Below are 27,838 nucleotides of genomic sequence, written 5' to 3'. Positions count from 1 at the left end.
CAAAGAAGGTGCTCCAGGCCCCCGATCTTCATGGCTGTTCTCTTCAGCATCTTTTCCTGTTCGACCAGATCACTGTACGCAGCACTCCACAGGTGGCACTCACTGCTAGGACTCTGTCTCCCAGGAGTCTCCTGACTTTTCTTCCAGGACGCTCTGTTGCAGGACTCCCTTCTCATCTCTCCAACAGACTCTTGACTTCTCCATCTTCCAGGCTTCTGACTCTCAGCACCCTCTACCAGGATTCTTGGAGCCAGCGTGGTGTAGTGGTTAGAGTGCTGGACTAGGACCGGGGAGACCCGAGTTCAAATCCCCATTCAGCCATGAAACTAGCTGGGTGACTCTGGGCCAGTCACTTCTCTCTCAGCCTCACCTACTTCACAGGGTTGTTGTGAGGAGAAACTCAAGTATGTAGTACACCGCTCTGGGCTCCTTGGAGGAAGAGCGGGATATAAATGTAATAATAATAATAATAATAATTATTATTATTATTATTATTATTATTATTATTATTATTCCAACTTCCCCCTCGAAACACTCCCAATATATACTCTTGCTCTGGACCATCAGTTCCTCAGCCCAGCCAATCAGAACAAACAAACAAAATCCCCACTCTTTTTAAAAATCTCCTCTCCCTCCAAAAACCAGCTGTCAAAACACGAAACCGAATGTGAAACGATAGAAAAAGGAGATGGAACTTTTGATCCTGCCCGCCTTCTCCGTGCATAGGGATTTGCAATCACAAAATCCTATTTTCAGCAATACAGAGTTGTTCTGAATATAATACAACACAATTCATTGATCAGGTCTTGTTTACAAGAAGAGGTTTGGGATTGATACATCATACAATACAGGGACGTATTTACAGAAACCAAGCAGTGACTCCAGGCCTTGTTCCACCACTGTCAGCTATGTCCCTTTCTAGAGGCGAATGATCTCAAAACATATGCTGGTAACCTCCAGGCTTGACGACAGTAATGTGCTCTACTTGGGGCTGCCTTTGTACGTAGTCCAGAAACTACAATTGGTAGAGAATGCGGCAGCCAGATTGGTCTCTGGGACAACACGAAGGGACCATATAACCCCAGTTTTGAAAGAACTGCACTGGCTGCCAATATGATTCCGGGTGAAATATAAAGTGTTGGTTCTCACCTATAAAGCCCTCAAGGGCTTAGGTCCAGGCTATTTAAGAGAGCGCCTCCTTTGTCATCATCATCCCTGCCACTTGTCACGATCTTCTGGAGAGGTCCGGTCAAGTCAAGTCATGTTTATTTACGGTCATAGACCAAAATTTACATACATAATAATACATGTAATATAGTAATAATATATACATAATATAATCAGGAACATGGACTCATCCTAATCAGCAGTTTCCTGTTAACATAATCTGATTTACCATCTGTTGTCTAGCCTTCTTAGCTGCCTCACAGAACTTAGCAACTTTAAATGTTACTTCCTCCTTCTGATCTGCGAGCAGATAGTTGACGTAAAATGCATCTGTATGCCCTGGGAAATCAGTCAGTAAGGAGGAAATATAACAAGTTCGTAAGTCCCTATAAAAAAGACAGCGGAGTAAGATATGAAAGATAGACTCCTGTTCTCCAGAGCCACAAGGACATAGTCTCTGTTCTTTTGGGATCCCTCTAAATTTACCTTCTAATTCAGCTGAAGGTAGCACATTAAATCTGGCCAATGTAAACATCCTGTGATATTTAGTGATAGTAATCTCACCCAGGTAATTCGCAGGTTTAGTATTATACATTTGTAAACCTAGGAAAACTTCTTTAAAGATTAAAGATCGATCAGTCTGCATTTCCATATCATAGATCCGCTGCTTTAATATCAGTCTTGCGTGACAAAAACCCATTTCTAATAGACCATCCAGGCTAAAGCCATATAAACTTATTTGGCGAGATATTGACTGCTTCCAGCTAGAATTAAATTTATCAATAAAAATTAAGTGAGCAAGGCCTGTAGAAAAGAAAGACAATCTCAACCAGAAGCTGAGAATGGAAAACCACATCCGGGCTTCTTAGGCATGCCAGTTTCCATCCTCAATATTACATTGGGAACACATCTAGGGATCTGTAGAATAGATCTCAGAAACTTTGTCTGAACTATCTCTAGTGGAGTGCAGTTAGTATACGGGCCCAACTGCAACCCATAAAGCAACTGAGAGCAGGCTTTAGCTGTAAATAACTTAAGGGCGGCTGGTACAAATTGAGCCCCATCTTGGTGGAAATATGATTGGATGGCCAATGCCGATTTACGTGCATTTTGGGTAACATATTGCAGATGTGCTTGGCGTTTCGTAGAGGCCTGGAAAACAACCCCTAGATATTTAAAGGTCTTAACCTCTTCTAGTTTATGTCCAGCCAAAGACCATTTCAAGGTCTTTGGGTGTTTAGCAAAGGCCATAATTTTGGTCTTGCTATAATTAATTTCCAGAGCGTATTCATGGCAAAAATTAGCCAGAGAGCAAAGCACTCTACGGAGGCCGACAGGAGTCTGAGATAAAATTACTGCATCATCTGCATAAAGCAAAATATTAACCTGTCTACTGGCCAATTTAGGTGGATGGAAAGATGGATTAGTAATAATATCCACAATGGGGTTAATATAATAATTGAAAAGAGCTGGGGCAAGTATACAGCCTTGCCTCACTCCTCGAAAGGTAGGAATTTCTTTAGTGAGGATTCCAGCTGAGCTACATCGAACCTTCAGACGTGAGTTCTTGTGGAGTTTATATATTAAAAGTAGCAGACGTCGATCAATAGAGGAGTTAAACAGTCTTTCCCATAATTTATCTCTGGATATGGAGTCGAATGCTGATTTAAAATCCACAAAGGCAGCAAAAAGAGTGGAACGGGGTAGATTAGAATATTTCTCCGCTAGATGTTGTAAGACTAAAGCATGCTCAATAGTAGAATGATTGGCCCTAAAGCCTGCCTGCTCATCAGCCAGCACCTGCTCTTTGTCCATCCAGTCCTGGAATTTATTAAGTAGGTGAAATGCATACATTTTGCCAATAACATTAAGAAGGCTGATAGGGCGATAATTAGATGGCAAATGTCTTTGGCCTCTCTTATATATAGGAATTACAATTGCCAATCCCCATTCACTAGGGGGTGAGGTCGTCTGATCAATTGCTGTAAACAGAGAGGCTAATACCAGCAGCCACCAATCCATATTATTCTTGATGGCCTCTACCGGCAAATTATCTGAGCCAGGGGCCTTACCAGTTTTAAACTGATTCACTATTGAAGCAATCTCTGTACATGTTACTGGGGTCCACTCAGGTAATAAGTCAGGGTCCAGTTCCTGTTCTATTTGTAAAAATGTTGTAGTTGCTCCCTCTCTAGCATATAGAGCACAGAAATATTCAGTCCATTCTCCAACAGGTATATAGAAAGATGGCGGGGAAGGTCTGAATTTAGAAGAGAATGATACTAAAGACCAAAACAAAGACACGTTTTTAGCCTGTGCGGCACAGATAAGACACTGCCAATCTAGCCTTTTGGCCTCCCTTTTTTTTTTGCAAGTAAAATTTTATAAAATCTTTTTTTAACAATCAGATCTTGAGAAGTGACCTGATTAGAGGTAGATCGATAAAGATTGTAAGAGTTAATAAGATCCGTTTTTGCTGCACGGCATTCGTAATCAAACCACGGCTGGGAAAATCCAGCACGGGGCAGGAGAGGTCAGGTTATGGTTGCCACCTGCTCATTTGGTGGCGACCCGGGACTGGGCTTTCTCTGGGGCTGCCCCAGGGCTTTGGAATATGCTCCCTGCTTAAATAAGAGCATCTCCTTCTCTGTTTGTTTTCAGAAAGGACCTCAAGACTCTCCTGTTTTTGCAGATTTTAATTAGAATTCATTTTTAATCATTTTAAAAACTTCCTTAATAACTACTTTATTCTATTTTTTTATTGTTATGTCTTTTAATCTGTGACTTTTAATTTTAAATTTTGTACACTGCCTAGAGATGCACATATCAGGCGGTATAGAAATATGATTAAATAAATAAAATTATTTGCATCTGCATCATTTCACATTTGAATGCAAACTAGAGTCGACCCTGCTTAGCAAAGAGGACAATTTATGTTTGCTACATAAGAATCAAACCATCAGGGCAGCCCAGATTTACAAAGAAAGTGGGGAAAGCAGAATCCGCTCAGTTACTATCACTACTTCAAATGTCCCTAGTGGTCAATAAGAAAGAAACTACAAAGGGTGGATGCAATAGGAGCTGTTCTAAGATCTTTGGTAAGATGTCCACTCTGGCTGAAAGTCTTTCCACACTAGAGGCATTTATGTGGTTACTCTCCAGTGTGGATTTTATGGTGTTCATTAAGATGTCCACTCTGGCTGAAGCTCTTTCCACACTCAAAGCATTTATGTGGTTTCTCCCCAGTGTGGGTTCTATGGTGTGTAGTAAGATCTCCACTCCGGCTGAAGCTCTTTCCACATTCCAAGCATTGATATGGTTTCTCCCCAGTGTGAGTTCTATGGTGTTCATTAAGATGTCCACTCTGGCTGAAGCTCTTTCCACACTCAAAGCATTTATGTAGTTTCTCCCCAGTGTGGGTTCTATGGTGTCTATTAAGAACTCCACTCCGGCTGAAGCTCTTTCCACACTCAAAGCACTTATGAGGTTTCTCCCCAGTGTGGATTCTATGGTGTTTATTAAGATATCCACTGGTGCTGAAGCTCTTTCCACACTCCAAGCATGTATGTGGTTTCTCCCCAGTGTGGGTTCTATGGTGCACAGAAAGATCTCCACATGTACTGAACCCCTTTCCACACTCCAAGCATTTATATGGTTTCTCCCCAGTGTGGGTTCTATGGTGTGTAATAAGATTCCCACTCCGGCTGAAGCTTTTTCCACACTCCAAGCATTTATGTGGTTTCTCTCCAGTGTGGGTTCTACGATGCATAGAAAGATTTCCTCTCGTTGTAAACCCCTTTCCACACTCTAAGCATTTATATGGTTTCTCCCCAGTGTGGGTTCTATGGTGTGTAATAAGATTCCCACTCCAGCTGAAGCTCTGCCCACACTCCAAGCATTTATGTGGTTTCTCCCCAGTGTGTGTTTTATGATGACCAGTAAGACCTCCACTGAATTTGAAGCTCTTTCCACACTCCAAGCATTTATGTGCTTTCTCCCCACTGTGCGTTCTGTGGTGTTCATTAAGTTGTCCACTATGGATGAAGCTCTTTCCACACTCAAAGCACTTATGTGGTTTCTCCCCAGTGTGGGTTCTATGGTGTATAATAAGATTCCCACTCCGGCCGAAGCTCTTCCCACACTCAGAACATTTATACGGTTTCTCCCCACTGTGTGTCCTGTGGTGTTCAGTGAGTTGTCCATTCGTGCTGAAGCTCTTCCCACACTCAGAGCATTTATGTGGTTTCTCCCCAGTGTGGGTTCTTTGGTGTATAGCGAGACTTCGCCTCTGGTTGAAGCTCTTTCCACACTCCAAGCATTCATATGCTTTCTCCTCTGCAGGCATTTTTCAACTGATGTTGAACAGTGGTTCAGAGCTTAAGCTTTTCCTATGTGGAGGGCACGGGCTTCTTTTTCTCTTTGTTTCTGCATTATTTTTTGTCCTCCATGCTGAGAAGCAGAAGATCCTTTTCTATTCTTTAATTTTGCTTCAGTTTTTAGTTTCTCCTTTCCCCTCTTTTTCCATCTGGCACCTCCCAGTAATCCTCCGCTCAGGTTTCCCTCACAATTCCTCTCCAGACTGTCACCTGCTGAAGGGAAGAGAGAGAACTGGTCAGAGCCTGGGATAGAAAAGGTGCCTTAAGGGGATTTTATGGGAAGAAACTGTAGAAATGCAAAACACAGATTTATCAGCTTTCCCGCATATTTGATAGCTATATGATTAGGCTAAAAGCTATTGGACTCAAATTAACCAAAGAATAGAAAAGATATTGCAGATAGAACTGGCTTTAGACCCCCTTTTATTTTGTATTACATGAAACATTTAACCAAGGAGTTGATTGAGCTGGTTGACTATAGGTTTCTTCCTGCCAGGGTGTGCTGTGCAAAATGCTGAAAGTTATGAGCTGCTTCTAATGCAAGGGGTGGAGAAAGAATTCATCTCATTTTGCAGTCATGCAGTGGCGGAACAAGGGCTGGACCTCACCATTTTGGTAAATAGAGCCTAGTGTTGGGGGGAAACTAGCTCCAGAGCATAGGCAGAGTGTAAAACAAAAGGTAAGAAAGCAAGAAAAAGGATCCCAGTCTCAGGAGTGTGACTGAAATAGATTTTGCCACCGCTCTGGTGTTGTTCCGGAAGGGTTTACGGGCACTCCAAGACTGTCTCAAGGAGAACACCCGAGGCAAAGCAGTTAACCTAAGGGTGCCTAGCTGGGGCACAGGACTCCGAGGTCTCCCCGGGCTCTTTGGCGCATCAATGGCCGCCTTAAAGGGCAAAGGCTGCTGCTGGGAAAACGGGAAGAGAGACAAGGCAGGTGGCTTGCAACAGGTCCCCACCCCCTTGCAGTGACTGCTTGGATGGATGGATGGATGGATGGATGGATGGATGGGCACCATGACTCTCACTGCTAGGCTTCCCATCCCTCCCCCCCCCCCCGCAGAGCTGAGGTTTCTCTCTCTCTCTGGAGCTGAGGTTTGCTGCCTGTGTCGCAAAGGTGGGAGGGATCTGGAGTGGGCAGAATGAGTCTCAGCCATAGAGTCCCTAAAGCAAGAGCTATACCTGTTGGAGAGCTGCCTGCAGCATCTCGCTCTGCAAGCCCTCGCTGGTAGAAGGAAGGCCTGGCTCGGGGGCGCTGCTGCGGGGGTCACCGCTGATGCCCTGTGTGGGGTGGGGGCAGGTGCCGATGGAGGCTTCTCCCCCTGGGCTGGAGGGGGTCTCCCAGGGCAAAGCGTGGAGGTGAAGAAGAGGTTGCTGCCTGTGCGAGGGGAGGAGGAGGGGAAGGGAAGGTCCTCGTTTCCTGCTCTCCGGGGAGCATCTGTCCATCTGCTTTGAAAGCACCCTCGCAAATTGGGCTGCTGCAGGTGGGGGCGGGGTCAGGACCATCAAAGCACAAGGACACTCTGTGGTCGCTTCCTTCCCATCTATGGGTGGCAGACCTGGTCAAAAATCCTTCTACGGAGTCAGACCCTTGGTCCAGCAAGCTCAGGATGGTCTACACAGGCTGGCAGCAGCTCCTCTAAGGTTGCAGGCAGGCATCACTCTCAGCTCTATCGGGAGATGCTGCCAGGGAAGGAACTTGGAACCTGCTGCATGGAAGCCGGCAGGTGCTCTTCACCTGAGCGAAGGCCCCACCCCCTCCTAAAGGGAATGCCTTTTGCTGCTCCTGGGTAGCCTCCCATTCAAATGCAAACCAGAGCAGACCGGCCTGCTTAACAAAGAGGGAAATCCCTGCTTGAAAAGGGAAGGGATCGTGATGAGCCCAGCGGAGGAGGGTGCAGCGAGCAGGGGCCAGCCCAGCCTCCCCAGGGGTGTGTGGGGGCAAGGATCAGACCATGGGCTGCATGGCCTGGCCCCGTGGTCAGAGCCTGGTAGCCAGACGGAGTCTGTTACTAGCCAGCCATGCATTCCAGCCCCAGCACCAGGAGACCCACGAGGTCCCGTCTCGAGCACCGTGCAGATGAGCAGGGCGCATTAAAGCCAGTTTCGACCCTCCTTACTGGTTGCAAAGAGTAGGATGCAAAACAGGCACGTACCTTGGGGGTCCAGGCAGAGTTGTGTGTTGTGGGTTAGTAGCTGGACCGACACTCCGGCCCCCTTCTGTTCTGCCTCCTTCTGCGATCCCTGCAGCAGCTCGCAATGCAAAAATGCCGCCTGAGCCTTGCTCAGCAAGCAGAATGCCCTAGTCTATGTCAGAAACCTAGAGGCAGAACGTCTACGGGTTTGCTGCACTTGAGAGCCATCATCGTATAGACGTACTCACAAGCAGAATCACGTCTGAACTCCTGGAAATGTGTTGCATGCTTTCTCACGAATTGCAGGCCGGGGTGGGGTGCGGGAAACAGATAGGTGGCCCTTTGCAGGGATCTCTCAACAGGTGCAGCTCCTGCTTCGGGGACTCTTTGGCTGAGCCCCCCAAATGAGGAGACTCCCCCTCCCAACTCCTCAGTTCCCTCCCTGGCTGCATCTCCAGGATTGGGCTGGGAGAGATTCCTTGGAGAAGCCGCTGCCAGTCTGTGAAGACAATACTGAGCTAGATAGACCAAGGGTCTGACTCAGTACTGTACAGGTGAAACTCGGAAAATTAGAATATCGTGCAAAAGTCCATTAATTTCAGTAATGCAAATTAAAAGGTGAAACTGATATATGAGACAGATGCATTACATGCAAAGCGAGATAAGTCAAGCCTTAATTTGTTATAATTATGATGATCATGGCGTACAGCTCATGAAAACCCCAAATCCACAATCCCAGAAAATTAGAATATTACATGGAACCAAGAAGACAAGGATTGTAGAATAGAACAATATCAGACCTCCGAAAAGTATACAGTGTACTGTGCTTGATTGGCCAGCAAACTCGCCTGACCTGACCCCATAGAGAATCTATGGGGCATTGCCAAGAGAAGGATGAGAGACATGAGACCAAACAATGCAGAAGAGCTGAAGGCCGCTAATGAAGCATCCTGGTCTTCCATAACACCTCATCAGTGCCACAGGCTGATAGCATCCATGCCACGCCGCATTGAGGCAGTAATTGCTGCAAAAGGGGCCCAAACCAAGTACTGAATACATATGCACGCTTATACTTTAGACCTTCCCTTCCCCTCCTCCTCCCCTCACACAAGTGCAGCCTCTTCTTTCTCCATCTTCCTCCCCACCAGGATCACCTCCGGGCTTTGCCCTGGTGATAGATGAACCAAAGCGAAGCCATCTTGTAGCCCTCAGTCACTCTCTGTTAGCTGTAAGCTGGGATTTGCCTTGTGCTGCATCCCCCAGTTTCCAAATCTGCATTTTACAGCCTTGTCCTGTTCCCTTTGTTTCCCCCTGCATTAACATCTTACATCTTGTGAGAGGCCCCTCGGCCCACTGCTTCTCTCCAGGCGATAGCTTGTGCCTTGACAGTTGTGAAAGCAACAAGAATTGCAAAGAGTGGGCCCCCTTAAACATTAGACAATATGTTAAAAATGTTAATGACCTTTTAGTAGTTTGAAAATATAATAGAAGTTCCAATATGATTACTGTATGCAACTAAAATTCCCGTCGTATTACTATTTTAATAATTTTTTTCCTAATAAAATCATTTTTCGAGGATACGTTATATTTACGCGTCGTAGTTAGGCAGGTAGGTAGGCAGGCAGAAGTTTCCTGATCTCTCATTTCTGAATATATTTCACGAAGCCCACCACAGATTTGATATCCACTGGGACATCAAAATCCGATTCCTGACAGACAATTCCTTGGTGAGACAAGACGGTCAGGAAAATCCAACCCAGCAACAACTATATTTGGACGTTTTGATGATGCCACTGTTAGTACTTTTGTCAATCTATTGGCGTGCTTATCAGTGATACAAGATTCAGGCAAGTTTGATGCAAAAACAAAACAAGAAGCAAATGTTTTACGTCAAAGACTTCTAAAGTATGAAACAATATTGACAGCATTTACTGACTTGTATATTTTGAAACTACAGCCCCGTCATCAAGTTATTTACAGACAAGTGGTTTAGATATGTTTACTGCATGGAGTTTAGTAGAAACAGCTACAACAAAGTTGAAGAAACAGACAAGAACATTTGATAACGTTCACAGCAAGGCATTGGAATTTGTAAACAAATGTAATGACAAAATTTCACAGTTGAATATGGATGAAAATCATACATTGGAAACTGACTCTTTGGAAACAGCACTTCCAGTTAAGGAAGAAGAAAAGAATGGCTTATAGATGATGAAGGAAATTCCTCAGATTCTCTAGCTGATTTTCGAGTAAATGTGTTTAACCTAATAATGGACCGCATTGTCCAGTCACTAGATTCACGCTTTGTACAACACAAAAAGTTGTATAAAGATTTATCCTGCCTTGACCCAGGATAAATAAATAGTTTTGACCCTTTAAAACTATTGTAGAGAAGGGCCTTGAAGATGAAGCATTGGAAGGTATTATTAAGCTGTCTCCACAAATCAGCAAAGATCACGTAATTGAATTGTTTTCTTTTTCTTCGAACTTTGATGTATTAAAGCTATTGCTTAATGATGGTGAGAATATGGATTCCAGTTGCAACAAGTGTAAAATTTGTAGCACTTGCCCATCGTGTGTACTAAAAATTCCGGCATCCAACAGACTTCATGACAAGGCATATGATAACCTTTATGAACTTTATAAAGTCATCTGCACACTATCAGTTACTCAAGACCAATGTGAGAGGACATTTTCAAAGCTAAAGATCATAAAGACAAGGCTACGAAATTAACTGTCTGAGGAGAACTTGGAATCATACATGTTGCTATCCATTGAAAAGGAATTGTTAGATGAATTGGATGCAGAAGCAATTATTGACAGATTCGCACAATCATCTAGTGAACTCAAACGATTGCTCTTAATATAGTGGGCTGCATGAAATATGCTTTTGAACTACCTGTTCAAAAAAATCAATTATAACAATATAGGGGAGGAGAGCTGGTCTTGTGGTAGCAAGCATGACTTGTCCCCATAGCTAAGCAGGGTCTGCCCTGGTTGCATATGAATGGGAGACTTGATGTGTGAGCCCTGGAAGAGATTCCCTTCTTAGGAGGTAGAGCCGCTCTGGGAGGAGCAGAAGGTTTCAAGTTCCCTCCCTGGCTTCTCCAAGATAGGACAAGATTTTTTTTTTTTAATAGGACAAGATTTTTTTATTGAACCAACAAACTACCAAAGCATACAGTATGTTGCCAAAGCACAATTATATACAGAGTGGTTGTTGTACTCTACAAAGATTTACACACAAGGATTTGAAAACACACAAGATTATGAAGTATATGCGGGTAGTACTGTAACTTGGGGGTGGGGGATTACAAGGCACATCAGGTAATCGGGGGGGGGTGACGTCCGACGTCCATTTCCACAATTTGTCCCATTGCTGTTTAGAAGAGATACTCTTGTCTTTTTGCACATAACCATACAAACTTTTCCAAGAGATTTACTGTCTCATCTGTGTGAACAAGATAGGGCTGAGAGAGATTCCTGCCTGCAACCTTGGAGAAGCCGCTGCCAGTCTGTGAAGACAATACTGAGCTAGATAGCCCAATGGTCTGACTCAGTATATGGCAGCTTCCTATGTTGCTATGTTTCCTAATCTGTACTGTATGCTGCCAGTAATATGTAAAATATATGTACACTGTAATTACTAAAAAAAATACATTTATCTCGCAAAAAAAATTAATTGTGCCTTTTTTCCACTTATGTATTTTTTGAAAATTTTATTTATTTCTTATAAAAAGCAAATGATAGCCTGATAGTTGTGGGTGGGCCCCCTCTGTCTCCTAGCCACCACTATTTTTAGACCCAGTCCGCCACTGCCCGGAAAGCCTTACTTTCTGCAAAAAAAAAAAAAAACCAAAAAAACTTGGAAGCTTTGCCTCTGTTCTTGGCGTCCACGCCACCCAGACAAGAACCAGCCTGCTCTGGTATATCAGACTGGTGCCTTGGCCAGGAAAGGGAGGAGTCCCAGCCTCCCCAGTATGGGAGCGGAGGGGCCGACGAGGGGTCCGCCAGACTTTGGACGCCAGACTTCCGAGCAGCGCGCCATCGGTCAATTTCACCGAGGAACAGACTCGCGTGGATTCTCCCGTGGATTCCCGCCGCTCGCTACCAACCGGTGACGCCCAGAGAGACGTCGGACGGGGACCTTGGAGCTTGGTAAATCCCCCAAAAGCCGAGGAATCCCGAGTGGGCAAATACCACCGGTCGGTCGCAGAGATCCGAGGCGAGGAAGGCGGCGATGGGCAGCGCTCAGAGTAAGAAGAGGGCAGCGCTCAGTGGGGAGGAAGAGGAAGGCTGCAGCCCCTTACAGTGCATTCTGAAGAACTGGGAGAAGTTCGGTGGGGCTCCCTTGAGGAAGAAGCGCATGATCCAGCACTGTACTGAGTCGTGGCCCCATTACGCCCTGGAGTCGGGCGGACGGTGGCCACCTTCGGGCTCCGTGGATCAGGCCACCGTCCTGCAGTTGCTTTCCTTTTGTGCATGCGCCGGGAAATCCGAGGAACACCAGTATGCGGGGAGGTTTTTGCAACTCTGTCAAGACGTTGCAACGAGGCAGACAGAGGCGTAACTATAGGGGGGGCAGGGGGGGCACGTGCCCCGGGCGCCATCTTTTCTGGTCACATGGGGGGCGCCGACATGACAAAAAAAATTTTTTTAAATTTTTTGTTAATACAAATGTTTCCTGCTCAGTGCAGCAGCGCTGCAGCAGTCAAGGGAGCGCGTAGGCAGCCCATCCCCCACGAGCGGTCCCTTCCGCACCGCCCGCGCCCCCCCCCCCCATTGCTTTGCTGGCGCCTGGCGGCCAGTCAGTGGCCTGGCTTGGCGGCGGCGGCGGGCGCTTGTGAGGAAAAACCTAAGTATAATGTAGTATGTTGTGGCGCGGGGGGGGCCCGCGGGGGGCGCCATTTCAGTGCTTGCCCCGGGCGCCATTTTCCCTAGTTACGCCTCTGGAGGCAGAAGTGGGGTTTGGGCATGACTGCGGCGAGTGGAAAGGCGAGCGAGCCTGATTCTGCACAGGGTTTTTTTCCTCCTTCTCCTTTGCTTCAGCTGACAGGCGGAGGACCCCTCCCAACACCCCAGGTGGCCCAAGCCGGCGTTCCCTCGGCCCCGGGGGGGGGACAGATGCGCCGTCAGTATTGGTAACTGGGGGAGCAAGGCCAGGGAGCGACACCCCTGGGAGCAGGGGGCCCGATCCGTCCAGTCCAATGCCCCATTCTTCCCTGGCCACCACAGTAGAGTATGATGGGCAAGAGAGTAGGGCTAACGGTTCAGAAGATGAAGAACTTGAAGACATCCCCAGAATGAAGGCTGGGAAGAAGGCCACCAGAGAAGCCTACGAGCTACGGGAGGAGAGACAAAAGGACCCGGAAGGGGAAGGAGTGTATCCCTTGCCAAGAGCCCAGGGCAAGACCTTTGTCCATGTACCCTTGACCACCTCTGACTTATACAACTGGAGCAACGAGATGCCTCCCTACCAGGAAGACCCCAAGAAGATGGTGGGACTCTGGGAAGCGGTTTTCAGACTCCATAAGCCAACTTGGGCCGACATCCAGCAAATGTGCGTTATCATGTTAACCCAGGAAGAGAGACGGCTGGTGATGGAGAAGGGACTGGCCTTAGCCATGGAGGCTCAGTATGGATTGGAGGAAGTGCCAGCAGATGAGTCCTTCCCTCTCCAACCACCCCATTGGGACCCCAGCACAGCAGAGGGTCGCCAAAGGCTGCAAGGTTATCGAAACTTGATCTTAAGGGCTCTGAAAACAGCCGCCCCAAAGGTGATTCCTATTCAATGGGTGCATCAAGGGCCAACCGAACCGCCGGGAGAATTCCTCGAGCGCCTAACTCAAGCCTTTGAAGAGCAGCCCGGTTTTGACCCCCAGACAGAGAATGGGGGATATTTGCTTAAATTGGTGTTTATTATGCACTCAGCGGTGGACATTCGAAAGAAGTTGCAGAAGTTGGATGGGGGGGCAGGATCGCCATTGCCAACGCTTGTAGAGGTAGCCCATAAGGTTTTCACTCAGAGAGCCCAAAGGAAAGAAGAACAGGAGATGCGTAAAATGAAGAAGAACATGAATATGTTGGCTGAGACTTTGAGGGGAGAGTGGCCTAATGGGTGGAGAGGAGGAGGAGGATGGAAGAGGCAGGGGGGACTCCCAAGGCAGCGTCTGGGTCGCAACCAGTGTGCGCTCTGTGGAGAAGAAGGTCATTGGAAACGTGAGTGCAAGCAGGCACAAGGCATGTATTTCACAGGGCTGGATTAAGCTAATGCGGAGCCTGTGGCATATGTTATAAAGGGGCCCTAATTTTTTTTTTTAAAAAAAAATCACATAAATATTAAAACATAAATTATTTACTTGCATAGTAAAGTGATTCAATTTTTTCATTTGCTGTATTTTGGAGTATGGGAGACCAAGTCCCAAACTCACACTTACTACAACAACAGTGAACATTTATATACCATTTTTTCAATCAAAAGCCTCAACGTGGAATACATAGAAAAATAAAGAGTGGATCGATAATTCCCTGTCTCCAAAGGACTCACACTCTAAAAAGAAAAATTAGTAGGCACCAGCAACAGCCACTGGACAGATGCTGTCAACCCTTCTCTTAAAAGGCACATTTAGCAGAAAAGGGATATTTTATCGAACATGGACCAAATAAAACAGGTAAAGTTTTAACTTTAATTCCCTGTTGGAAGCCGGGCGTGTGGGGCCCTCAAAAATGTGGGGCCCATAGCAAATGCTACATTTGCTACTACGTTAATCCGCCTCTGTTGTTTCAGCCAGTTAGGAACTCAAGGGACCCTACAAGAGTGCCGCAGTTAGTTTGTATCTAGTTTAAAACTAGATAGATAGATAGATAGATCTCCATATCGAACAATAGCTCACAAATGTCCTTTCGGAAGTCTCAGCTTACAGGAAGGGTTTGTCCTCTGAGTCATTTCTATCTGTTTGGGAGCCTTTTATAAATTACAACATTCAACAAGGTTTCCATTTGTTCCCAGTGTCAGGATTTGACTTATGATCTTTTGTGTATACAAGGTAAACACTGCATAAGGTAAACATTGCAGAAAAGGGTGTCTAGCTAGCCGTTAACTTGGCATTTTTACAGAACTGATTCTTTTTTATTCAATAGTATTGGGTTTTTTTTAATAATTCTTATCTGTAATTATGAAATGCTAGGATGCCTCTTTACTCAGTTACTAAACTATGGGTGGTGAAGAGTTGAGGAAGAGGTTGTAGTTTCTGTTTCTTTTTCATAATTTGTACTGTATTGTATTGCTTGATATTTCTGAACACTTTTGTTGTATCTCTCCTTTATCTGCTTTTTAATTTGAAAATTAAAACTCTATTTAAAAAACCAAACCAAAACAAACCAACAAATGTCCACCGACTTAGCCATAACTGTACAAGACACTAGTTTAATCAAAGGTACCTTGCTCGAACTCACAGCCTTTCTACAAGGCCAAAACACCTTGGCCTCACAAATCCCTGGCCTTTACTGGCTCGGTGGAACCCTAGGGCAAAAGCTCCTGCCCACCAACGCATGTACTCTGGGCTGGATATGGCCAGGAGGTATACACACCCTGCCTCCTGAAGCAGTTGAGTACTCCAAACGCCTGGGGCCTCGCTTCAAGCGAGTAGCAGACCCCAGATTAATTTACAGCACAGGAACAGGGATCTGGAGGGGCATGATTCCACCTTATGGGGTAGCCAAGAATTATGAGGACATACATACTCTGGAACATTTTGTCAGAAGCATGTCAGAAGCCCTAGAGCAGGGATTCTCAACGGTTGGGTCCCCAGATGTGATTGGACGTCAACTCCCATAATCCCCAACCAAAGGAAACTAGGGTTGGGGATTATGGGAGTTGAAGTCCAATCGCATCTGGGGACCCAACGTTGACAATCCCTGCTCTAGAGAGATTAACTGATGAAGCCATCACGATCACCTCTGCTGTGCAGGTCGAGGCCACCTCTCTTCAAAAGGTTGTGTTGCAAAACCGGTTGGCGTTAGACTCCATCCTGCTCAGCCGTGGTGGGGTTTGTAGGTATTTGAACCAGACCTGCTGCATGTATGTAGATGAGAGTGGACACATCAAGACCTCCCAAGAGAAGCTAGACAGCATTGTTGAAGATCTTACTCGAGACCGTGGCACTCTCGACGAAATCATGAATGCTCAACCAGCCTATGGGACGATTTGTGGTCATGGCTTCCAAAAGGGGGACTGATATCGTGAGGGGAGCTATATCTGTTGTCGATGTGTGAACCAAAGTGACTCCATTTTGTTTTAGATAGAAATATTCTTGTTAGCTAGAGGTTTGAACTCTCCAAGCCCCGTAGGGGCCCTGCTCTGCATTCCTGCAACATATATGTATTCTCTATGCCTCGCTTTGTTCTGGCCTACTGGTCAGGAAAGGTGATGATGCTGGTATCTGAACTGCCTCCTAGAGGCTGCATAATAAGCAATCCTTTAATCATGGTAGTATTGTAAGCCTGTTGGCCTAATATGGAGTTGTACTGTCGGACTACCTGGCTGGCTTGTTGTGAATGATGATGTATTCAGATGTATCCATAGTTGTATAAAAGCTTTGGATGGACACCATCTTGGGCCTGTCTTGTCTTTGGGAACTATCCCCTAGACGGCCACTTTGTTAATTCTGCAGAATTCAATAAAGCTTCTTTGAACTATAAAGTTTTCTCCTCCTTGGTATGTACAAAATTGGCTACAAAACTGGCTCTCATCTACCAAGTAGATAGTAACCCGTTGATTAACACCATCTCGGATGTAATTCAAATGTAACAAGTTGGTGTTAGAGTTATACAGAGGATAAACTAAAGGCAGGAATGGGGTCATAAATGCCAACTGGGCTTGGATCTTCTTTGCTGACCCATCTACAAGGTATCTATCAAGTATCAAATGGCAGAAAGGGATGGGGGTGGGGGAATAGCTGATGCTGGGGTATAAATGCTTGAAACAAACAAAGGACTTGGCTCTCAATTTGGGTATAGCCTTACTTTCTGCAGAAATAAAACTTTTAAGCTTTCCCTCTGGTTGTGTGTTAATTGGCGTCCCCACACCACCCAGATAAGAACCAGCCTGTTCTGGTACATCATTGTGGCTGTAGGTATTGCTCTTTGCTGTTTTGTACAGTGTATCCCTTCACTCCTCCATATATGATGATCGCGTTGGTCAGACCAAGGCCAAAACAAGGGAAACCTGACCTGCAAATGAAAGATTTGCAAAGACAGGAATGCGGGGGGGGGGGAGGGAGATGGGGCCCATCTAACTCCCCTCCCTCTGCATTCCTGTGTCTTTGCAATTCTTGTTGCTATGTAAACCGCTTGGAGAACTTTGGTTGTAGAGCCAGTGTGGTGTAGTGGTTAGAGTGCTGGACTAGGACTGGGGAGTCTTGAGTTCAAATCCCCATTCAGCCATGAGACTTGCTGGGTGACTCTGGGCCAGTCACTTCTCTCTCAGCCTAGCCTACTTCACAGGGTGGTTGTGAAAGAGAAACTCAAGTATGTAGTACACCGCTCTGGGCTCCTTGGAGGAAGAGCGGGATATAACATGTAATTAATAAATAAATAAGTAAAATTTAGAACGAGATGACTCAGATCCAGGTGACCTCCTGATCTCTGCCAGGAGCACAGATGGGGAAATGACTCTGATGCAAATGCCTGGGCCATTGTCTTTCCACTGGGCTCATTGCAAGTGTTTTTCTTTTAGAGAAGAGAGAAAGGAGCCAGCAGTGAAGCCAGTGAGCATTGCAAAGTGTCCAAAAAGGAAAGAGGAGTCTCGAAAGAGCCTCTAAACTAATTAAATAATAATAATAAAGCAGAAGGAAGGGATGTTGAAGACTGGTCTTGTGGTAGCCAGCATGACTTGTCCCCATAGCTAAGCAGGGTCCGCCCTGGTTGCATCTGAATGGGAGACTTGATGTGTGAGCACTGGAAAATATTCCCCTTAAGGGATGGAGCCTCTCTGAGAAGAGCATCTAAGGTTCCAATTTCCCTCCCTGGCAGCATCTCCAAGATCGGGCTGAGAGAGATTCCTGCCTGCAACCTTGGAGAAGCTGCTGCCAGTCTGTGAAGACAATCCTGAGCTAGATAGACCAAGGGTCCGACTCAGTATATGGCAGCTTCCGTTCCTATGTTCCTATTACATCTCTCGCCACAGTAGAACAGGCTGGAATCTAAAGGCATCGTATGCCAGGACTCCTCCTGAAGGTGATATGCTGAGAGTTCAGCAGAGTTGCCAAGATCCATCTCCAAGAAGCCCAGCAAAAGCAAGAGGCAGTTCACGAACTCAGGGCTGGGCGATTTCCCACGGCTGAAGTGTGACCCCCACGTCAAGTCTGGAACTGCAAAATCCCCTCCGGAGACTGTGAGAAAACAGGAAAGCTTCCCAGGCTGTAGACAGGCTTATGCTTGTAGTTGCGTCGTAGAATGATAGGTCCACCTCTAGACGTTTTGCCTCTAGGTGGCTGAAGGAGTCTCGTGAATGGGGGTTGCTGGGCATGCGCACTGCCGCGATTCCCGCTGCCGGAGGCCTGCTGCGTGTGTCGGTCCAGCTGTTAATCGCTAAAACGCAACGCTGCTGGGACCCCAAAGGTACGTGTCTCTTTTGCAACCTGCTCTTTGCAGCAGCAAGAATAAGCGTGTTGAAAATGGGCTTCCTTCTGTTAACCCTGCTCTGCTGCTCAGGGGAAGAGGGATCTCACTAGACATTGCTGGCTAGTGAAAAGCACCATCTGGCTACCAAGCTCTGGCCACGGGCTCCTGCTCTGCTCTGCTCCTTGCCCCACACGGCTGGACTGAGCAGGAAGCCCCAGGCGGGCCCGTCCGCCCTCTCCTGGGCCCTGGCTGGGCCCTGCTCTTTGCACCCTCCTCGGCTGGGCTTCCCCTGCCCTTTGCAAGCACGAATTGGCCACTTTGCTAAGCAGGGCCCGCTCTGGTTTGCATTTGAGTGGGAGACTACATGCAAGCAGCAAAAGGCATTCCCTTTAGGGGACGTGGCCGTAGCTCAGTGGAAGAGCAGTTGCAATACAGAAGGTCCCAAGTTCCCTCCCTGGCAGCATCTCCAGATAGGGCTGAGAAAGACCCCTGCCTGAAACCTTGGAGAGCTGCTGCCAGTCAGTGTAGACAACACTGAGCTATATGGACCAAGGGTCGGACTCCGTAGAAGGCAGCTTCTTATGTCCCGATGTTCCCTGTGCTGGGATGAGCCCTGGGGCACTAGCAGGGGGCTGGGAGAAGCTGGGCTCCCTTCCCCAGACCAGACGCAGCGTCCTTTGCAGCTGATCTCCAGCAGGCCTGCTGCTCTGGCGGTCTGGCTGCGGAGGGCAGTGGCCAGGAGGGGGCCAGGGGCTTTGAGCTGCTCCTTCCGCCCAGCAGCCAGCCACTGACTTCAGGGCCCACTGCAGAAGGGCAGGGTAGGAATTGCAGCAGGGGGCAGGCAGGCTGTGGCCAGCGCCAGGAGGGAGGACCGCTGCCCGTCGGCCTGAGATCTTGCCTGTCCAGGCGCTTGGCTTGGGCACTGGCCAGCTGCTCCCTCCCCCCCCCCACTCCTGCATTTCCAAGCAGGCCAGGAAGGGGATTTCTGTGCAAGGAGAAGCAGGCAAGATGAGTGAGGAGAATCCCTGCAGAAGGGCAGGAGGCTGGCTGTGGGGCGTGGCCAGGAAAGGGCTGGATCAAAGGCACTTCTCAGCCACACCCCTGCTAACTGGGCAAAGAGGCATCTTTTTAATGTGGTGATTCTCTTTTATTGAGCAGGGGGAGAGTAACTGGCCCTCTCCACCCCCAGCACAGCATCCCTCCAGTGACTGGAGTCTATCTGATGTTGCTTTTTAGGTTGTGAGCCCTTTGGGGACAGGGAGCCATCTTATTTATTTATTGTTTCTCTGTGTCAACCGCCCTGAGCCACTTTTGGAAGGGCGGTATAGAAATCGAATAATGAGAATGAGAATGATAAACGATATCTATAACCACAGCAACCACATTGACGTATTTTACGTCAACTATCTGCTCTCAGATCAGAAGGAGGATGTAACAATTAAAGTTGCTAAGTTCTGTGAGGCAGCTAAGAATGCCAGACGACGGATGGTAAACCAGATTATGCAAACTGGGAACTGCTGATTAGGATGAGTTTCTGTTTCTGTTTATATCATGTATATATTATGATTATATCATGTGTATTATTGTGGATGCTTTAAATTTTGGTCTATGACCGTAAATAAACAACATGACATTGACAATAAAATTCTGGCATCCCAGGTCCTTGGGAAGGACTCGATGTCTGTATAAAACAAACTAGTCAATAACACCTGTCTGACTATGTAAATAAATAATAATAATGGAATCTAGAGACTGAGACGCTTCTACCTCTGGAGGGAGCCTTCCTGCAAGTGATATAATTTCTATTCTATAATGGAGAGCCAGCGTGGTGTAGTGGTTAGAGTGCTGGACTAGGACCGGGGAGACCCGAGTTCAAATCCCCATTCAGCCATGAAACTAGCTGGGTGACTCTGGGCCAGTCACTTCTCTTCTCAGCCTAGCCTACTTCACAGGGTTGTTGTGAAAGAGAAACCCAAGCATGTAGTACACTGCTCTGGGCTCCTTGGAGGAAGAGCGGGATATAAATGTAATAATAATAATAATAATATTAGAAGCAGCTCTTAACTTCCAGCATTTTGCATAGCACATCCTGGCTGGGGAAACCGATAGCCAACAACAGGAAACCGATAGCCAACCAGCTCAATAGACTCCTTGGGTAAATGTTTAATGTAATACAAAATAAAAGAGGATCTAAAGCCAGTTCTGTTCACAATATCTTTTCTATTCTTTGGTTACTCTGAGTCCAGTAGCTTTTAGCCTAATCATAAAGCCATCAAAAAAGGGGGGGGGGCGGGGAGCAGATAAATCTGTTTGCATTTCCACAGTTTCTTTTCATAAAATCCATTTAAGACAGCTTTTCTATCCCAGGCTCTGACCAGTTTTCTCTCTTCCCGCCAGCAGGTGACAGTTCAGAGAGGAAGTGTGAAGAAAACCTCAGCAGAGGATTATTGGGAGGTGCCAGATAGAAAAAAAATAGGAGAAAGGAGTGACAAAAAACAGAAGCAAAATTGAACAATAGAAATGAATCTTCTGCTTCTCAGCATGGAATCCAGAAAATAATGCAGAAAAAAAGAAGCCTGTACCCTCCACGTAGGAAAAACTGAAGTTCTGAACCAAGCCTTCAACATCAGTTGAAAAATGCCTGCAGAGGAGAAAGCATATGAATGCTTGGAGTGTGGAAAGATCTTCAACCAGAGGGGGAATCTTACTAGACACCAAAGAAACCACACTGGGGAGAAACCATATAAATGCTTGGAGTGTGGAAAGAACTTCAGCACAAGTGGAGAGCTTAGTAGGCACCATAGAACCCACACTGGGGAGAAACCATATAAATGCTTGGAGTGTGGAAAGCGCTACAACCAGGTAGGACATCTTACTATACACCATAGAACCCACACTGGGGAGAAACCATATGAATGCTTAGAGTGTGGAAAGAGCTTCAGCACGAGTGCAGAGCTTACCAGACATGATAGAACTCACAGTGGGGAGAAACGACCTAAGTGCTTTGAGTATGGAACAAGCTTCAGCACGAGTAGACACCTTACTGAACACCAGAGGGCCCACAATGGCGAGAAACCACATAAGTGCTTCGAGTGTGGAAAGAGCTTCAGCACGAGTGGAGACCTTATAAGGCACCATAGAAGCCACACTGGCGAGAAACCACATATATGCTTGGAGTGTGGAAAGAGCTACAGCCAGAGAGGACATCTTACTATACACCATAGAACCCACACTGGGGAGAAACCATATGAATGCTTAGAGTGTGGGAAAAGATTCAGCGCGAGCGGAGACCTTACTGTACACCTTAGAACCCACACTGGGGAGAAACCCCATAAATGTTTGGAGTGTGGAAAGAGCTTCAGCACGTTTGGACAGCTTACTGGGCACCATAGGATCCACACTGGGGAGAAACCATATGAATGTCTGGAGTGTGGAAAGAGCTTCAACTGGAGCGGAAATCTTATTAGGCACCAAAGAACCCACACTAAAGAGAAACCACATAAGCGCTTTGAGGGGGCAGAGAGAGAGGAAGCAGCAAGTTTACCCCCACCTCATTCCTGCTAGCCCTGGGCAACTGTGCCACTGGGATAGGAGCTCTCTTTTAACAGCCCTGGCACCTAAGAACCAGAGGAGCCTAAGAACCTCTTCTCACTCATGTGGTCAGTATTCTGGAAAGAGGGTTTGCCTCAGAGCCCCATCAAGCCAAGTCTATTGAGGAACTGCAGAATCTGTTGCGGTGGATGGAATTTGCATCACCCTTCATGCAGTCGGGATTCGCTGAGCCAAATAACTGTGTTCACGTATGTGTGTTTTAAAAACCCACCAATTTCTCGTCCTGGCGGTAATCTTGAAAACTTCTCGATGAGATCTTCCGAGCCCGGAATGCAGCAGGGACTTCCAGAGATTGGTGGGGGTGAGGCAGTATTTCCTCATATCATCTGCATGAAAAATTGCCCTACGTTATTTTGGTGCAACCATGGCTCCCTACCACAGCAACCATACATTTCAGACTGATAAGTACACAGAGACCTGCCATGTGTTTGAACTCCTGCTCATGATTACAGCTTAGGAGGCCAGCCTCAAGCTATTGTGGTGACCTGTGTTCAGTCTCATAGAGGGCAGTTGGGGGAAAGTGTCATGTTCAGTTCCTGGCAGAGCTGTACTTGAATGCTCTTAACACAACTTGGGCATGCTGTTTAATTTTAATTTACTTTTTATATCCCGCTCTTCCTCCAAGGAGCCCAGAGCGGTGTACTACATACTTCAGTTTCTCCCCACAACAACCCTGTGAAGTAGGTTAGGCTGAGAGAGAGAGAGAAGTGACTGGCCCAGAGTTACCCAGCAAGTCTCATGGCTGAATGGGGATTTGAACTCGGGTCTCCGCGGTCCTAATCCAGCACTCTAACCACTACACCACGCTGGCTCCCTAAGAATATTATCTAAGGATATGTTTAGCTAAGAATATGTAATAGGTACTCACTTGGACACTGTGAAGTTTTGTATCAATATTTGAGGGAACACCAGATATCTGGCAGACATTACATCGAGATCTGTGATATTGAAATAAGACTGAATAAATCTTATAATAACATAAGAGCAGCCCTGCTGGATCAGGCCCAAGGAAACCCATCTAATCCAGCATCCTCTTTCACACAGTGGCCCACCAGATGCCGCTGGAATCCCACAGGCAGGAGTTGAGGGCATGCCCTCTCTCCTGCTGTTGCTCCTCTGCAACTGGTATTGAGAGGCATCCTGCCTCTGAGGCTGGAGGTGGCCTATAGCCCTCCGACTAGTAACCATTGATAGACCTACCCTCCATGAATGTATCCAAACCCTTCTTAAAGTCATCCAGCTTGTTGGCTGTCACCACATCTTGTGGCAGAGAAATCCACAAGTTGATTATGCGTTGTGTGAAAAAAGTAAGAAAAATATTTTTTTGCGATCAAAGCTTGGATTTCACAGCAACCTAGATACGTTTCCACATATGGTTAAACATAATGGAAGCCTTTGGGGATGTCTCTGTGAACACAATCTCTCTTTTTACTGTAAGACATCTATGTTTGGTTTTATCAGTGAGTACGTGGATTAAGTTGATCCAGTTGACCTAGTGTACCTGGACTTTCAAAAAGCTTTCGACAAGGTCCCTCATCAAGAACTTGGGGTAAGTTGGCGACAAATTGGCCAATGGCAGAGGTGGACTTTCAAAAAGCTTTCGACAAAGTTCATCAAGAACTTTCAGGTAAGCAGCGAGGTGGCTAAATTTGCAGATGACACCAAACTATTTAGGATACTGAAATATAAAAATAAAAATGGGATTGTGAGGAGCTCCAAAAGTATTCCTCCAAGATGGGGGAGTGGGTGACAACATGGCAAATGGCAGAGGTGCTTTCTATCTGCTTCAGCCAACACACCAGCTGTGTCAGTTTCTTGTGATAAACGACCTCAAAACGATGGTACAAATGCTGGTAGTCTGCAGACTTGACTACTGCAATGCACTCTATGTGGGGCTGCCTTTGTACGTAGTCCTTTTATCTGCAGTTGATACAGAATGCAGAATCCAGGTGGGTCTCTGGAGCATTTCGGAGAGACATATCACTCTTGTTTTGAAAGACCTACACAGATAAACTTTGCCGATAAGTTTCCGGGCAAAATACAAGGTGCTGGTTAGAACCTATAAAGCTCTAAACAGCGTAGGCCCTGGGTACTCCAGAGAACGTCTTCTTTGCCATGAGCCACACCTCCCATTGTGATCATCCAGAGAGGTCAGTCTGCAGTTGCCTCCTAATCATCTGGTGGCTACACAAGCACGGGTCTTCTCCATTGCTGCCCCGAGAATCTGGAGTGTGCTTCCTGCTGAAATTGGAGCCTCCTCATATCTGCAGCTTTTAAGAATGCAGTTAAGACACATTTGTTCACCCAGGCTTTTAATTAGATTCACAGGTTTGATTAGTGTTAATATTGTTTTAATGTTCAAGGGTCTATGTTTTTACAGTTTAATTCTGTTTTAATTTTCATTGTGTCATGATCCGCCCAGAGATGTAAATTTTGGGCGGCATACAAGTGTGTTAAGGAAGTAAATTAGCAAATAAGCAAACAATTACATTGTAGTGATCAGCTACCCCTCCCTCTAAAGAGTTAACCGGAAGTGAACCCTGTCCTGACTGGCTGGCTGGTGAACTCCAGGGCTCAGCCAATCAGCACACCAAGTGGGTGGGACCTAGAGAGCTGTTGGGAGGAGGAAGGCAGGTTTTTTGTTAGAGGGGGACATGTGGCCATGAAGATTGGCTGCAGGAAAATGTGTCCGCAGTTCCTGGGAAGCCAGGAGGGCAGGAAGCTTGAGCTCTCAAGCAGAGTTTGGTGAGTTCAAGAAAAGGAAGCCTGGGCTTTGGACTCAGGAAGTTTAGTCTAGGGGAAAGTTTGTTTAGTCAGACTTTGCATTAGAAGTTATATTTCCTTTTGTGTGTGCGTTTTGTATATCCCTGATACTATTCTTTGATTGCTTGCCTGTACTGTAAGCTTTTAAGTGTGTTTTTGCATTTTCCTTCATACTTATTCTTTGCAGCTGGGTAACCATGATTTCTAAAGTGTGCTGCCCCAGCATTCGAGGTGCTTTTTGAAGTATTCAGTCAGTCTTTATTACGGTCTTTGACCAAACACAAACAACTAAACCAATATAAAATTTTAAACATAGCCATATTAATAGCATAACTATGTTGGATCTAACCATTGGCGAGCAGAGTGTGACAAACTCATATTCTTGTAACCTATTAACTATTCTTAACTGTATATAAAAGCTGAGAAAGCCTCAGACAGAAGCAGTCTGTAGTACTGGAAATAAAACTGTTTTCCTTTTTGTTCTTTGCATTTTACAAGTCTCTTCGAGTTGTTTTTTTACTCAGGAAAAAGCGGGGGGTCTCCCCCCCCCTCTGGTGCAAGCATGTCCTCAGATGTTCACCAGCTATCACTTTTCTCCCCACATGAAGGCTTGCACGTGGAAGATGTTTGTACTTTTTCAATAGCAAAATAAAGCGAGTTTGCCTTGGGATACCACCCCAAGCCCAGGGAGGTTCAAGCTCTGTCGATAAGGAGGGGTGGTGGTGGCGGCCATTTTGGAACCTACCAAAAAAAACCAGAAGAGTTTTAGGAGAAGCTGAACCAGGCAGCTCAGCAGGGATGATTCAGCATTTCCTTCCTTCATGTGAGCTAGCTCTGAGACGATCTGAGACTGATCGTGAGACTCGCCTCTAGGGGGTTTGCGGAGGAAGTGGGCTCAGCTGAGGAGGGGAGGCAGCCCTGGGCGGCCAGATTGGCCTCCCACACGACTGCCGGCTCTGTTACAGAGCCGGCGAGGGTTGAGGGGATTGGGGGCCATACAGCCCCCAGAAGCTCCAGTATGCCTTGCATGAGCACACAGGGTGTGCTGGAGAGACCCCAGAGCCGGGAGGCTGTTTTTAAGCCTCCTGGTTGGGGGTCTACTCATGAGTTGTCATGGCGCAGACCCGCACCGCGGCGACACATGATCTAAAAGCCCGGATTAGCAGAGTGCTTGTTCCACTAGCCTGGGCTTAGGGTTGTTTTAGCAGGTGACCCGCTTTCGTGAGACCAGGCTCGGCTGCGAGCCTGGTGGTTCTCACGAGCATACAAAATCGGGCTCCCTTTGCCCGATTTTGTATGGCCATGAGAAAAGCCTCAAAGGCTTTCATCTGCTACCTACATACATAAATGTGCTTCAGTGTGAGCAAGTGCAAAGTGAGGCATATTGGGGCAAAACCTCTAACTTTACATCCATGCTGATGGGATCCGACCTGTCGGTGACTGACCAGGGCGTTATTCACCCATGGCTTCATGCTGCGGGGTAAATGTTGAGCGAAGCCGCTTCGAATTGCACTCGAGGCATCTGAGGGAAGTCGCCCCTCCCTTCTTCTCTTGGGTTTGTTTTTGAGGCAGGTTCACATTGCATGCCTCTGTGTTTTCCTCCTATCCAATGGGGAGAGAGCGAGGGCGGGTGGGCACTCCCAGGAGTGCACCTAGGTAATTTTGGTGTCCGGACCAGCCCTTCCGTAAGCTCCCCCTCCCCCCCACAAGCACACACACACCCCGCCACGAGGCCCTCGAAACCGACTTTTGGCGGCCTCCTGCAGTGGTGAACCGATGTGATGTTTTTTAAAAATCCAAGCCACCGCACAGCCAAAGTGTGGCTGCTGGGGGAGTTGAGCTGAGCAGCCCTCCCCCACCCCCCATCGGCAGTGGGAGCGACATCTGGGCATGTCCTTTGGGCCCAGCGGCTGTTGTGAAGGGCAAGGAGCGTCTGCACAGCTCAGAGAGAAATAGTCGCAAGCCTGTGCCATCACGGGCTTGCGACGGTTGCTCTCTGAACTGGCCGAAAGGAGGTGCCCAGTGGTCCCTCCCACCACTGCTGTTGGTGGGGGGAGTAGGACGACTACTTGGCTCACAGACATCCCCAGCAGCCACGCGGCGGCTGTGATTATTATTTATTTACATTTTCTATCCCGCTTTTCCTCCAAGGAGCCCAGAGCGGTGTACTACATACTTGAGTTTCTCTTTCACAACAACCCTGTGAAGTAGGCTAGGCTGAGAGAGAGGTGATTGGCCCAGAGTCAGCCAGCAAGTCTCATGGCTGAATGGGGATTTGAACTCGGGTCTCCCTGGTCCTAGTCCAGCACTCTTAACCACTACACCATGCTGGCTCTATTATAAAAACACATGTAGGTTAGCTGTGGCGGGCAGGCATGGGGTGGCTGTAGGAGGCCCCCTAGCCATTTGGAGCCCCCTGGGTCTTTGAGGCCATGGACCGGGTCTCCAAGGTCTGGGGCTTAGAGCTCCTCTGAGCACTCCTTGGATAGGAACGCAATTATTCTAGCCCAGGGATTCTCAAACTTGGGTCCTCAGGTGTTATTGGACTTCAACTCCCATAACCCCCAGCCTCAGTGGCCTTTGCTTGAGGATTATGGGAGTTGAAGTCCAATAACACCTGAGGACCCAAGTTTGAGAATCACTGTTCTAGCCAGTACTTCTCCCTATTTGCTCTGGCATTTTCAGGAAAATCTCTCTAGAAACCATCATTTTAGAAACCTGGAAGTACATCGAGCTAAGCTAGAATTCGGACAACAAAGCTCGATACGTGTGTGGAGCGCTTCCAAGGATCTCGAATGGGCTTCGGGGTAAGTTTGGTGGTTGACACACACTCTCTTCAGGAGGAGATTTATATCGATAAAGCCTCCAGGAGAGGGGTCTTGGGATCATGGTAGAGAGCTCATTGAAAGTGTTGACACAATGCACTTTGGCTGTGATAAAGGCCAATTCCTTGCTTGGAATAATTAGGAAGGGGATTGAAAATAAAACACGCTACTATTACAATGCCTTTATACAAAACGATGGTGCGGCCACACTTGGAGTACTGCATACAGTGCTGGTCACTGTATCTTAAGGAGGATATTGTCGAACTGGGAAAGGTGCAGAAGAGGGCAACCGTGATGATCAGGGGCCTGGAGCACCTTCCTTGTGAGACAAGGCTACA

The 27,838-nt window shown here is 46.9% G+C and overlaps 2 protein-coding genes across 3 annotated transcripts in view; one reads left to right on the top strand and one right to left on the bottom strand.

Moving 5' to 3' along the window:
• The window catches only part of LOC128338637 (zinc finger protein 271-like), a 32,666-nt gene extending 7,502 nt beyond the window's left edge, over nucleotides 1-25,164 (top strand). The window contains exons 3-6 of the mRNA XM_053281357.1: nucleotides 11,584-11,933; nucleotides 12,881-13,312; nucleotides 18,167-18,297; nucleotides 20,936-25,164. Coding sequence (XP_053137332.1) covers nucleotides 11,584-11,933; nucleotides 12,881-13,312; nucleotides 18,167-18,297; nucleotides 20,936-21,864 — 1,842 coding nt within the window. The 3' untranslated portion in view covers nucleotides 21,865-25,164. The remainder of the gene's footprint in view (nucleotides 1-11,583; nucleotides 11,934-12,880; nucleotides 13,313-18,166; nucleotides 18,298-20,935) is intronic.
• Nucleotides 3,526-7,827, bottom strand: LOC128338420 (zinc finger and SCAN domain-containing protein 2-like). Of its 2 annotated transcripts, none has more exons than XM_053280830.1 (2): nucleotides 7,699-7,827; nucleotides 3,526-5,753 (listed from the first exon to the last, which is right to left on the bottom strand). In XM_053280830.1, exon 2 carries the CDS (start codon nucleotides 5,510-5,512, stop codon nucleotides 4,319-4,321), a length of 1,194 nt encoding a protein of 397 aa, XP_053136805.1. In that variant the 5' UTR covers nucleotides 5,513-5,753; nucleotides 7,699-7,827; the 3' UTR covers nucleotides 3,526-4,318. The 2 variants fall into 2 exon arrangements, with proteins under 2 accessions (XP_053136805.1, XP_053136806.1); XM_053280831.1 differs by having other exon boundaries at nucleotides 3,526-5,756; nucleotides 7,699-7,810.
• Nucleotides 25,165-27,838: the final 2,674 nt, after the last annotated feature.

The sequence above is a fragment of the Hemicordylus capensis genome, chromosome 16, assembly GCF_027244095.1.
Source record: "Hemicordylus capensis ecotype Gifberg chromosome 16, rHemCap1.1.pri, whole genome shotgun sequence".
In the NCBI taxonomy this organism is placed as follows: Eukaryota; Metazoa; Chordata; class Lepidosauria; order Squamata; family Cordylidae; genus Hemicordylus; species Hemicordylus capensis.
The sequence above is the reverse complement of the archived record's forward strand: the minus strand, read 5'-3'. Positions and strand labels throughout refer to the sequence as shown.

Coding starts and splice junctions, on each gene's coding strand:
- LOC128338420 (XM_053280830.1), bottom strand. CDS start 5,512: ATGCCTGCAGAGGAGAAAGCATATGAATGCTTGGAGTGTGGAAAGAGC.